The following is a 13,047-nucleotide window of genomic DNA, read 5'->3' as shown; positions in this document are numbered from 1 at the left end:
GCGCTCCACCCTGGTGGCGGGAGGAGCAGCTCTCCAGTCAGCCTTCGCAGCCCCTCTTCTCTTTTTCCTTTCCACCCACCCTCCCTGGCCTCCTCGGATCCCTTGGCTGGGCGCTGAGGCGGAGGAAGAGGCTGGGGTCGCCACGGCGGAGGTTGTTGCCGCCACCCCCCTGCGGGGGTGGCCGGGGTTCCCGGCTGGGGGGGCACCGTTCCGGGTGAGGCGTCCACCATGGTGAGGCCCCTGAGCCGCTGCCCCCGCGCCCCCCCGGCCGCCGCTGCCTCCTGCCCCTCGGTGCTGCTGCTGCTGCTGCTCCTCCGCCTGCTCTTGCTCCTCCATCTCCAGATCGGATCGCGGTGAGGGAAAGATGAGCGAGGAGACGGCGACTTCTGACAACGAGTAAGCGCCTCATTGATCTTGATTAGTACCCCCCCCCCCCTTTCGACGACCCCTCCGAGACTTGGGTGCCGGAAAGCTTGCAAACCTGGAGAGTTCGGTGTATCTTATTCTGGAGATAACGTTTGATTTTTTAGCCATTTTATTTAATGGCAGCACCCCCCCCCCCCCACCCCCCCCACCCCCATGCATTTAGTTGCTCACTTTTGGGGAGGCTATTGAATGTTGGGGTGGGATGGCAGTTGTCCGTCCATGAGATGGAGTAATGTGGATGGATGGTGGCGGGGTAGAAATTACCTCTTTGCCTGGAAGCCCCTGGCTTGTCCTTTTTCACTTAACATACCTATCAACATAACCTGAATATCCATCCTGTTTCCTTTATAGCTATTTCACTTGGAAACTAGTGTGTGGGAGCACCTCCTGCAGCAAACTGCTCTTGAATCTTAATTCGATGAGTCAGTGACTCTTAAATACCGATTAAGCCTCCCCCCCCCCCCCTTAAACTTATGACCTGTAAGCTTCATGTAAAAAAATGGAACTAGGGAAACATTTTTAGAATTTAATGACATTTAGGACACCTGGAGTGTAGGAGATGTTGAACTGTTAAATTTTACCTTTGCGAATGCTGGACATGTCTTTACCGGGAGCATAGAAGAATATTGAATGTTAATTTTTATCCTTCAGCTGTGTTGAGAAATACCATTTACGTTGGTTTAACAGTATTTACATTGCTGAATATGTTGATAACTTCATTAACTTCTGGACTGTCATGGTTTTAAGTTTTTATTTGGGCTGTTTGTTTTCCAAACGTAATACGTTGCCTTTTAAATATTTTTGCTTTAAAGTAACGGCTGCCGGAAGGAATAATGGTTGCGGGAACAGTTTTTATTGAGACCGGATTTAATATTCATGCAGAATGTTTGCATCGTTTTCTTGTAATTAAGTTCAAGTTTTGTTTATCTCTGGAGGATTGGAAAGAGTTAAGAGAGGACTAGTCCTAGGATGCATTCCTTTAAATAAAGTGCATTCCTCGAGTCAGACCTTTTTGAGTGGACTTTTAAATCCGAAAGCCTAGGCCTGTTTAACGTAAAATAGCTTGAGAAATGCCAAGCGGCGTTTCTTCTCAACCCCCCCACCCCCAACACACTCTTATGATGAGCGGGTGTGGGAGAAGGTAGATTGCTGCAGTGTCAGTGCAGTCTAGAAGCAGAAGTGGCCGCCATGTTCTCTCTCTTTTTGTGAATCGCCCTCATTTGCATAGCACACTCTTCATTCATAAAAAAATAATTAAACATCCATCACCTTGGACATCTTGAAAGGATTTCCCAAGATAAAAATTCGAAGCTTGAAGGTCTGTCTTCGTGTAGATTTTTGAGTTCAGGGAGTAAGGAGAATTCGAAGTTACAGGTTAAATTCAAAAACATACGCACACACAAACAACTACCCCTGTTCTCAGAATGTTGACACAGTTATGTGGGAAATATCAGTTCGGGGAGGTGCTGGGATCACGTGATCGCCTCCATTCATAAAATACCTGGCTGTCCATTCACAGTGCAGTACACTGTCTCATTGCCTTCCGCAGATTAGACCTACTTTGAGAGAGATCAAGAAGTATCTCAGATAACGCTTAGTTAGGGGAAAAACTGCTAAAAATCCTGAACGGAATGACGATCATTTTTACTGTTATCTTTTAAGAAAGTAGCCTGGATCAAAATGTCAAGTTCTATTTGAGAGATGGAAAAAGGCGAATTACCATATTTAAACTAAAATACTAATATTTCCTTTTTGGATGCATCTATTAGAAAAACAAATGAGGGAATGTGAATTGACACGTGTAAAATAAATTGTTTCTAAATGGGCTCTTTCTAGAATACTTGGCCATGGACATATTAAGAATCCAAGTTTTTCAAAAAGGTAGCGAAATCAGGTGGATGATACTGCTGTTAACACTGAGATGAGTAAAAGTTCCCAGTAGTTTAATCCTAAATATGTTGATATTTGAAACACCAAATGACAAGTTTTACTGAGAGGATTGCTTTTTAAAAAAATTTTAAATTTAATTAATATAAGAACTTGGCAATTGGCTCACTCAGACTTTTAGATTTCTACTTTCCATGAATTTCTCCTGCTTTATTAATATGTTATTTCCTAGGGGCTTTGTTATGTTAGTTTTGATAGAACAGAAAAATATGCTTTAGCGTATATATTATTTCTCTAGGAGACGTTAATTCTTCCTGGGGACAAACTCTTGGGGGTTTTATTTAAAAAATTTTTTTTATTTTAGGAAGTGATGTGTTCATCTGGTAATCAGTTTTATTAAAGCCAACATTGTACATTAGCCAAATCACAAAGTGTGAACTTCTTTGGAATGTAGCTTTTATTCCAACAGTTTATCTTATTTTTAATATATATAGTAATGTTTTGAAGTGGCAATTTATTATTTATAATCATATATAGTTTGAAGAAACAAAAAATATGTATGTTATTGTAGGCGCCCTTAAAGCCTCAGCATAGTAAAACTGCCCTGTGATACAGATTTTATTTGGGCCTTACATATATTTTTTTCCCCACTTTTCTCCTTTTTTAGAAGCCATAATCAATAGGAATTTAATTACATTAGAGACTGTTCTTAACACTTAAATGTTTTTTCCACCTGATTTCGGCCTTTAAAAAATGAAAATCACCAATATCTTGGGAAACTTAACTTTTTCTAGACAAATATTGTGGTAAAATCCAGTAAGGCCTTTAGAGGCCTCATTTTGAAATCCTCTAGTACATGCTCTGTTATTTGAAATTAAAGTTCTGTGTAGAGAGACAGATAGCTTTCAAAAGTTGATTGTGTATATGTATGTAATCAGTAACTAATGAAGGATTTGTTATATGTAAGACTTGATCTTACGCAATGTCAAATTTAGGGAACGATTGGTAAAAGTCTGCTTTTCTTTTCCAAACTTCAGTAATAACTGGAACTGCATTAAAAGTGTTATTTAAAAAAATAATCTCCTTGCAAGAGTAGTAATTTCAGATAATGTACAAAATAGTCTTTAAAGGGAGTAGGTAATAATTTGTGTATTTATTATTCAGATAACAAGTCTAAACATTTGATATACTATAATTAAACCTTTCCTATGATGTTGATGATGAATCCTATTCATTCATTGTATTTTTACTATGTTCCATGCACTGTAATGAATTCCTTCTTTATTATTTTATGGATATATCTGTATCCTCTGTAGAGTGGAGTTGCGTAGTAGAAACTATCATACCCTATTATGTTGTGACTTTTCTGTATCATTAAATATTTCGTAGAACAGCTTTTGATGGCTGTATTATGTGCAGTATATAATATACATTAGTTTGAACCAGTAAACTATTCTGTTATTCCTGAACAGTGCTGCATTTGATCCTAGTTCTGTCTTCATTTAAATCTTTTACTCTTTCCTTGAGATAGTCTAGGAGTGGACTTAAAGGAGATGCAAATTTTAAGTTTTTTCTGCTAAATTGCCCTCTAGAAAAGAAAAACTTAGTATATGAGAGTGCTTATGTCTTGAAATGTCTGTCCAGTTCTTTTTGAAAAAATTTTTGCCAATTTTGAAGGTGGAAATGAGATCTTGTTCCTATTTTTAAAGTGCTGGGTGGTAAAATAAAATTGATTAAAAATACCCAAAAAACGGGGCGCCTGGGTGGCGCAGTCGGTTAAGCGCCCGACTTCAGCCGGGTCATGATCTCGTGGTCAGTGAGTTCGAGCCCAGCGTCAGGCTCTGGGCTGATGGCTCGGAGCCTGGAGCCTGTTTCCGATTCTGTGTCTCCCTCTCTCTCTGCCCCTCCCCCGTTCATGCTCTGTCTCTCTCTGTCCCAAAAATAAATAAAAAACGTTGAAAAAATTAAAAAAAAAAAACAACCCAAAAAACTAGTTAGGTTGTTTTGGGCAACCAGACTGTTTTAAAATACCATATTACACATAGAATTAGGGGCGCCTGGGTGGCTCAGTTAGTGTCCAACTGAGTGTCCAACTCTTGTCATAATGTCATGGTTGGTGAGATCGACCGCCCCTGGGCTCTGTGCTGATACTGTGGAGCCTGCTTGGGATTCTCTATCTCTCTCTGCCCCTCCTTCACACCCTCCTCTCTCTCTCTCTCTCTCTCTCTCTCTTTTTCAAAAAAAAAAAAAAAACTTTAAACAAATAGAATAAAGTCATCATATAGAAGGTTTTTGCAGATAATTTACCTCTTACCAACTTTCATGCAGTATGGTTTAATGTAAAGAGCATTGGACTTGGAATTGGAAGATGCCTTTTTGTCATTGTCACTAATTATTCTGTGATTGTGGACAAGTACAGCCTTTGTGGGCTTCTGTTTGCTTGTTTCATTTGAGCAGCTTGAACTAAGCATCATTATAAGCCCTTCCTGTACTAAATTACCATAAAGTAATACAGTGATAGGCACGTTACAAGTCGCCAGACTACTTGTAACATGTGCATTGGTTAATTGATTAATTTTATTGTATTGTTTTTGACATGTTTAAGCAAATAAAAGACTTCCAGTAGAAATCTGGTAGGAAGCTGAAGTAAGAGCATGAATTTTGAAGAACCAAGATACAAAATTTGAAAACACTTGGTACCTTAATAATCTATTAAGACTTTATTATTTTGGGTTTAATAGCATTTGTTTTTGATAATATATATACACCTCATAGATGTGAGAACTTTGTACTGCTTTTCTTTTTCTTTTAAAGAAATATGGCCTCTGGATGAGTAAGTGAGCAAAAGGCTATTGGGCTTAAACACCAATTTGAATAGTTCTAAAAGGAATGTCCTAAGAAGAGACTAGCTCTCATGCTTTACTTACTGGCTAAAAAGTGTCAAAAGTAAGTCTTTTCATTAGGTTTTTCATACTAATCATATTAACCTAAGACTAGGGGATAATTTTACAACTTCATTAGTTTAAGAAGTTAATGCGGATAATGAATTTTTTCATTCTTTAACAGTTAGATTTAATTCACTATTTATGAAAAGTTTTGTGTCATAGCTGCATCTTAGAGTCCAGAGCCAAAGTCATTACAAATCCCTGAGATGTTTTTGTGGCACTCAGAATGGTTTGAAATGAAAAAGATCTAGTGATGTATTTTTGTTTAAGCATTGTTCATTATTTTTGTTAAAACAGTTCATTAGCATTGGGTCTTAGACTGAGGTGTTAAATTGCTTAGACATAGGGTTCTTAGAATTGAGAGTGTTTTTTATTAATCTCTAATTGAATCTTGCTTACATTTATAATTGAAGGAAATTCCAACAAACCACAGCAGCATCAGAGGTACTTGTGACAGGCGTTAGTTTCCTAGGGCTGCCCTAATATTAACAAAGCACCACAATACTGGATGGCTTAAAACAACAGAAATTTATTGTCTCAATTCTGGAGGTTGAAAGAAAGTCCAGGAATGGCAGGGCCATGCTCCTAGTAAGCCATTAGGGGAATCCTTCCTTGTCTCTTCCTGGCCTCTGGTGGCTGATGGCAATCTTTGGCATTTCTTGGCTTGAAACTGCCTAATCCCATTTTCTGCCTTCATCATCACATGATGTTCTCCCTGTGTGTCTTCACGTGGCCACGTGACATCAGTCATTGGATTAGGAGCCTCCTCTAGTATGACCTCTTTTTTTTTTTTTATAATTTAACTTTATTTTTTATTTTTTAAAATTTACATCCAAATTAGTATATAGTGAAGCAATGATTTCAGGAGTAGATTCCTTAATGCCCCTTACCCATTTAGCCCATCCCCCCTCCCACAACCCCTCCAGCAACCCTCAGTTTATTCTCTATATTTTTATGAGTCTCTTTTGTTTTGTCCCCCTCCCTGTTTTTATATTATTTTTGTTTCTCTACCTTATGTTCATCTGTTTTGTCTCTTAAAGTCCTCATATGAGTGAAGTCGTATGATTTTTGCCTTTCTCTAATTTCACTTAGCATAATACCCTCCAGTTACATCCATGTAGTTGCAGATGGCAAGATTTCATTCTTTTTGATTGCCAAGTAATACTACATTGTGTATATATACCACATTTTCTTTACCCATTCATCCATTGATGGACGTTTGGGCTCTTTCCATACTTTGGCTATCAATGGTGCTGCTATAAACATGGGGGTGCATGTGTCCTTTTGTAGGGTAGTTCTGTTTTTAGTTTTTTGAGGAACCTCCATACTGTTTTCCAGAGTGGCTGTACCAGCTTGCATTCCCAACAACAATGCAAAAGAGATCCTCTTTGTCTGCATCCTCACCAACATCTGTTGTTGCCTGAGTTGTTAATGTTAGCCATTCTGACAGGTGTAAGGTGGTATTTCGTTGTGGTTTTGATTTGTATTTCTCTGATGATGAGTGATGTTGAGCATTTTTTCATGTGTCGGTTGGCCATCTGGGTGTCTTCTTTGGAGAAGTGTAGCATGACCTCCTCTTAAATTAATTACGCTTGCAGTAACCCTATTTCCAAATGAGGTTGTATTGAGGTAGAGGGTTAGAACTCAACACATTTTTTTAGAGGGATATTAATTCAACCTATAATACCAATATAAATCAGATTTTTTTTCTTACAGTACAGTTACTATTCATTTGTTACAGATACCTTGAAATAGCACTTGTAGTCATCACTACTTTGAAGTTACAGTAGGGGCACCTTGTGGGTTCAGTCTTTAGAATGTCCAACTCTTGATATCAGGGTCATGAGTTCAAGCCACCACCCCATTGGATGTAAGGCTTACTTAGAAAGAAATGAATGAAGTTAGTTATTAAACCATTGGTAGAGTTTATAAATATTTTAGTGTTAATAAAATATATATTACTATATCAAAATTAGAAAATATTTTGATAATTATTTCAGTATAATTTTTTTTAAGTTTATTTATTTTGAGAGAGACAGAGACAGTGCAGGTGGAGGAGGGACAGAGAGAGAGGGAGACAGAGAATTCCAAGCAGGCTCGGCACTGTCAGCATGGAGCCCCATGTGGGGCTCCATCCCATCAACCATGAGATTATGACCTGAGCTGAAACCAAGAGTCAGATGCTTAACCTATTGAACCACGCAGGTGCCTCTAATTTATTTCTTTTGTATTCCTGTGTATTTTGTTTTAAGTCTTTAATGTTCTGAGAAGGGGGCCATAGCCTTCACCAGATGGCCAAAGAGGTCTACTGGCACAAAAGGTTAAAATCTCCTGCTACAGACTGAAGCCCAGAAGGTTGAACCCCATAGATAGAGTTATAAAATAGGAAGATTAAGAAACATGAAGGGTAGGGGTGTCTGGGTGGCTCAGCTGATTAAGCCTCTGACTCTTGACGTCATCTCGGGTCATGACTCAGGTCATGATCTCATAGAGTGTGGGTTTGAGCCCAGCATCTGGCTTTCTGCTGAGAGCGTAGAGCCTGCTTGGGACTCTCTCTCCCTTTCTTTTCTCTTCCATTCCCCTACTGGCGTGCACACTCATATTCTCTCCCTCTCTCCCTCTGTCTCTCTCTCTCTAAAAAAAAAAAGGAACATGAAGGGTAAAATGAACAAGTCCAACATACAGCTAACAGTTCCAAAATAAGAGATTAGGGAGGAGAGGAAATATTCAGAGATAATGGTTGAGAATTTTCAAGAAGTAGCAAATCAAATTCAATTCAGTGAACTAAAAACAAAGCCTCATAGTCAAACAGGGTTTATCTTGAGATTGCAAGAGTGGATCAACATGAGAAAACTGATGTAGTTTATCACATTTGAAGATTAAGGAAGAGAAATAATACAGTCTTTTAAAATATTTTTAATATTTATTTATTTTTGAGACACACACACACACACACACACACACACACACACACACACACAGTGTGAGCGGGAGAGGGGCAGAGAGAGAGAGGGAGACACAGACTCCCAAGCAGGCTCCAGGCTCCAAGCTGTCAGCATGGAGCCTGATGAGGGGCTCGAACCCACAAACCATGAGATCATGACCTGAGCTGAAGTTGGGTGCTTAACCGACTGAGCCACCCAGGTGCCCCACAAATAATACAGTCTTAAATGCCAGAAGTGAAGCATTGTCATTCAGTCTCTGCCCATAATATGGAAGTAAATGTTAATAATTTAAGTAAATTTTAATAATTTACATATTTGTAGTGTGCGTTCATGAATATAGATTTATATTTCTACTTCCTAGAATTTTAGACTTAATATTTCTCATTTAAAATGAAGATGTTGATTTGGTCAATTTTAGGATATCTTTTAGTATAAAGGTTCTAGAATTCTAATAAAACACTAATATCAGACTGTTTATTTAGCATAAAGTCACAAAGCTTTTTTATCCAGTTTTGTGAATTACATTGATATTTTGAGTTTGTAATTAGCGGTCAGTTTTGGGTTTGCTTTCATGATAATATGTAAAAACATTACAGAATTTTAGTTGCTTGAATTACATATATGGCTTTCTTAGTTTTTCAGGACAGATACTATTAGTAACTTTTCTTTGAGAATTTCAGTGCAGGGGCATTTGGGTGGCTCAGTCAGTTAACCCCATCTGACTCTTCATTTTGACTCAGGTCTTTGATCTTGCAGTTCCTGAGTTCCAGCCTCATGTTAGGCTCTGCACTGACAATGTGGAGCTGACCTGGGATTCTCTCTCTCCTTCTCTCTCTCTGCCTCTCCCCTTCTCTCTCTCTCTCTCTCTCTCAAAAATAAATAAACTTAAAAAAAAAAATTTCGGTGCAGTGACATTTGAGTGCCTGCTAGGTACTTGACTTTTCCTTAGCCCTGGAGGTGCAAAGATAAGTATACCCTGATAACTGCTTTCACTATCCAAAAAGGGAACTAGATCCGTGTGAAACGTGATGTGTGTTCTGTGTCTGCAAATTCTTCAAGGCTCAAGGAGAAAGTGATTCTACCTGGCAGTGGATGGCAGTGTGGGAGTTGCATGAAGGAAGGCTTCAGAAAAGAGGTCGGAGTTAGCCAGAGATAAGGATGATTGAAAGGGGAAGGGCATTTCAAGAAGGGAGGGGGAAAACAAAACAAGAACAAGCATGGAAGGGGAAATAGAAAGTTTAGAGAAAAGCAGTAATTTTTGGGAGACACTTATTTGCAGGAGTGGTAGGGGGATATGAAGCATGTTGGAGGCAGTTGTGAGAAGTCTAGATTTGCGTTTAAGTTTGTGTCAGCAACCTTGGGGCAAAAGGTGGTGGCTAGGCCTGGTGCATGACACCCATAAGATGAACGTGAAAGAAGTTCCTGAAAATCTGTTTTTCTTAACAAGTTGAGGAAAATTTATTTATTTATTTATTTATTTATTTATTTTTTATTATTATTTTTTTTCAACGTTTATTTAATTTTGGGACAGAGAGAGACAGAGCATGAACGGGGGAGGGGCAGAGAGGGAGGGAGACACAGAATCGGAAACAGGCTCCAGGCTCTGAGCCATCAGCCCAGAGCCTGACGCGGGGCTCGAACTCCCGGACCGCGAGATCGTGACCTGGCTGAAGTCGGACGCTTAACTGACTGCGCCACCCAGGCGCCCCGAGGAAAATTTATTTTAATTGGTCAGTGAAAGCAATTTTGAACAGAATTCCCATTAATTTTTCAGATAATACACTAAGAGTTCACAGAAAATTTGTTCTTTGAGCTACCCTCTCTCATTCCCACTCCCCACTGCAAGTCAGTCAGGATACTTCATGAAAAGCACCAGTTTATCTTTATCGTGGAGTCAGTGGGGAACTATTAATTTAAGCGAGGGAGTGATATCAAATTTGTGTAGAAGGCTGAATACCAGGACTCATTTGCACAGTTGATTGGAGGGAGAAGGAAATGAACTACAACTGATGAGGAAGATGTAATAATCAAGACAAAACAGCTGGAAGAAGAAGTGCATTTGGAACTGTTGGGGATGAATTTGTGAGGCAGTTCAGATGTCCAGATAATCACTTGACTGGATGTGAAGGAAGGAGTAGGAAGAATGTGGGATGACTTCAGCATTTTAAATTTAGGCCTCTGTGATGTTTTTAAATGAAGTGGGAAGAGACAAAAGTTTTTAATGGGAGAACAACTCAAATTTGGCCTTCTAAAATTTGCCTACCTAAGTATCAAGTTAGAAAATGCCTCATAGAGTATTTTAAGTACAGGTTTGGTGCCCACAGAAGGTAGAGAAGGTAGAATTTAGAGGTGATGTCTTCAGTATTTGTAATAGTTGAACCAGGGAGAAATTGCCCAAGGAGAATATTAAGCAGTAATGGGAAGATGAACAGCGAGAAACAGCAGTGTTTTTTAAGAGACAGCAAATGACAGAACAGTCTTGAGAGGTAGGAGAGTTCAGAGGGAAAGTATTAAAAGACAAAATGGGAAGTAATGATGTGGAGACAGCAAAGAGTAAGGTTATACACATTCAGTGGGGGAGGTGGGAGTTGAGATTATTGTAGGATGGGGTGATGTTACTAGTGGAGAGGAAGAGAAAAAAGCATTTAAGGAAAGGTTGAGTAAAAGGCAAAACAAGGTCCAGGAAAGAGAAGTCTACCAAACTCTTTTACTGCTTGTCAGAAGCTGTGCTAGATTTAATCCTGCTAATGACCATGTGAGCTAAGTATTATCCATAGTTTACAGAGGAGAAAACTGAGACTTAGGAACAGTTTAGTAATTTGCCCACAGCCACACAAGGGAGTAAGTGGTAGACCTGAGATTCAAATTGCATTGTATTTGTACCACATTGTACCTCATACAATTAATGGCCAGATTTTATTTTATTTTATTTTATTTTATTTTATTTTATTTTATTTTATTTTATTATTTATTTTATTTTTAATATTTATTTATTTATTTATTTATTTATGAGAGAGAGAAGGCATGAACAGGGGAGGAGCAGAGAGAGGGCAGAGAGGATCCCAAGGAGGCTCCACACTGTCAGCACAGAGCCCCACGTGGAGCTCGATCTCACGAACCATGAGATCATGAGATTATGACCAGAATCAAAATCGAGTTGGATGCTTAACTGACTGAGCCACTGAAGCGCCCCACCAGATTCGATTTTAACAAAAAAAAAGATAAGGTCGAAGTGATCGGTAGACACATAGAAGTGATAGCTGTTTTGAGGGACTAGAAGTTTTGGTAAGGTTAAAGAGCATGCAGAGTCGAAGTGGAAAAAATCGAAAGGTAGATTTTGGTCAGAGAAGCCAGACTCCAGAGTAATGACAGGTTAAAGAATATTAAGATAGAAACAGGTTGTTGGGGTAGAGGAGCCAGGATCTGCTAGAATATTTATTAAAAAGGTCAACAATATGGCTGTTCTAAGTTGCTGGGTTGGATGGTATTAGGAGTTGAGGTGCAGAAGAATTTTGAGCCAGCACCAATGTATTTAACATATGTGTGCTATGAGTGACTTAGAGTGGGAGTATGAATGCTGACATCTGCCTTTACCATGTGAAGAGAGGGAAATAAGGATTTTGGAATTGGAAGTTGAAGAAGGAGGGTGCCATCGGGAGAAAGAGAAGAGAGCAAAGGGCTTAGCTGGGAAGAGTTGAGAATATTGGAAATGATAGGATCTCAGGTAACAGTGATCCTATCAGGAATGAGGGATGTTGGGAATTACAGATGTTGGGAGTTAGAGAAGGGAAGATAGACATCTGAATAAATTATGCAGATTTGGATTTTACTGAGAACTTTAAGGTTTTTTAAGAGGCTAATCAAGATGTTGACAGAAACCGTAGGGTTTTATCTAAATACATTATACTGTCTTTGGCAGAAGGTTTTATATTGGGGGGGGGTACTCTAGCCTTAATGTGGGTAGAAAGTCCTTTTCAAAACAAAATTCACTAAATTTCTATAATTAACTTGGTGTTCACAATTAACATGCTCCTGCAATTACTGCTGGCTGTTGTGTTAAGACTTTGATAAATCTTTGTGCTTGATTCTCCATCTGTAAAACCAGGATAAAACCAGGATAAAAAACCAGGATAAAACCAGGATAAAAACATCCCTACTTTGGAGGGATGTTAAGGCAAAGTAACCTTCCCCCGCCTGCCCCACACACATTTTTTGAATAGAGATAAGAGAATATTAAAAAGGACTTTCAGTTCTTGAGAAGAAAGGTACTATGTTCATGAAATAATCAGTGCTCATTTTCATTTAGCCTAAGGTAGTGTTATATTTTAAAAAGGATTATTGACCTGCTGGAAATAATTGTATTTCAGATTTAATGTTAAAAAAAAAGCAGCTTTGTGGAAAAACTTAAAATTTAAAACTTCCAACAAGCAAAAAAGACAAGAATCTATGTTGTGAACATTTCTTTTTTATGTTCTGAGCAAAGAATGAAAGAAGAGGATTAATAACTAGTATTGGGTAAGACACTAGGGCAAAGACCTGGCTCTAGCCAGTTTTTTGTTCGGTACTTAATACAACTAATGATGCAAGGAGTGTATTTCTAGAATTATTAAAGCAATTTTAAAATCTGTGCACATTTTGTAAGTCTGAGTAGATTTGACATCTCTGTCATTTTCAATGGAAAAAGTCATCTTAGTTGATTGCGGGAGTTTTGAAATATCATTGTATGGAAGGCATAAAATCTACTTTTGTGGGAGAGAAGGGAGAGAAGTTTTTTTTTCAGCTTATTAAAGATTTAGACACTTAATTTTTTGCAACCGTACTCAAATTAAGATTTCTACTTAATA

At 38.6% G+C, this 13,047-nt stretch overlaps 1 protein-coding gene across 1 annotated transcript in view; it reads left to right on the top strand.

Moving 5' to 3' along the window:
* Positions 1-259: 259 nt before the first annotated feature.
* Positions 260-13,047, top strand: part of SPRED1 (sprouty related EVH1 domain containing 1) — a 139,221-nt gene continuing 126,433 nt past the window's right edge. The window contains exon 1 of the mRNA XM_027066907.2: positions 260-396. Coding sequence (XP_026922708.1) covers positions 365-396 — 32 coding nt within the window. The 5' untranslated portion in view covers positions 260-364. The remainder of the gene's footprint in view (positions 397-13,047) is intronic.

This window comes from Acinonyx jubatus, chromosome B3 (genome assembly GCF_027475565.1).
Source record: "Acinonyx jubatus isolate Ajub_Pintada_27869175 chromosome B3, VMU_Ajub_asm_v1.0, whole genome shotgun sequence".
Lineage (NCBI taxonomy): Eukaryota > Metazoa > Chordata > Mammalia > Carnivora > Felidae > Acinonyx > Acinonyx jubatus.
Note: the sequence above shows the minus strand (reverse complement) of the source record. Positions and strands in the feature narration are given on the sequence as shown.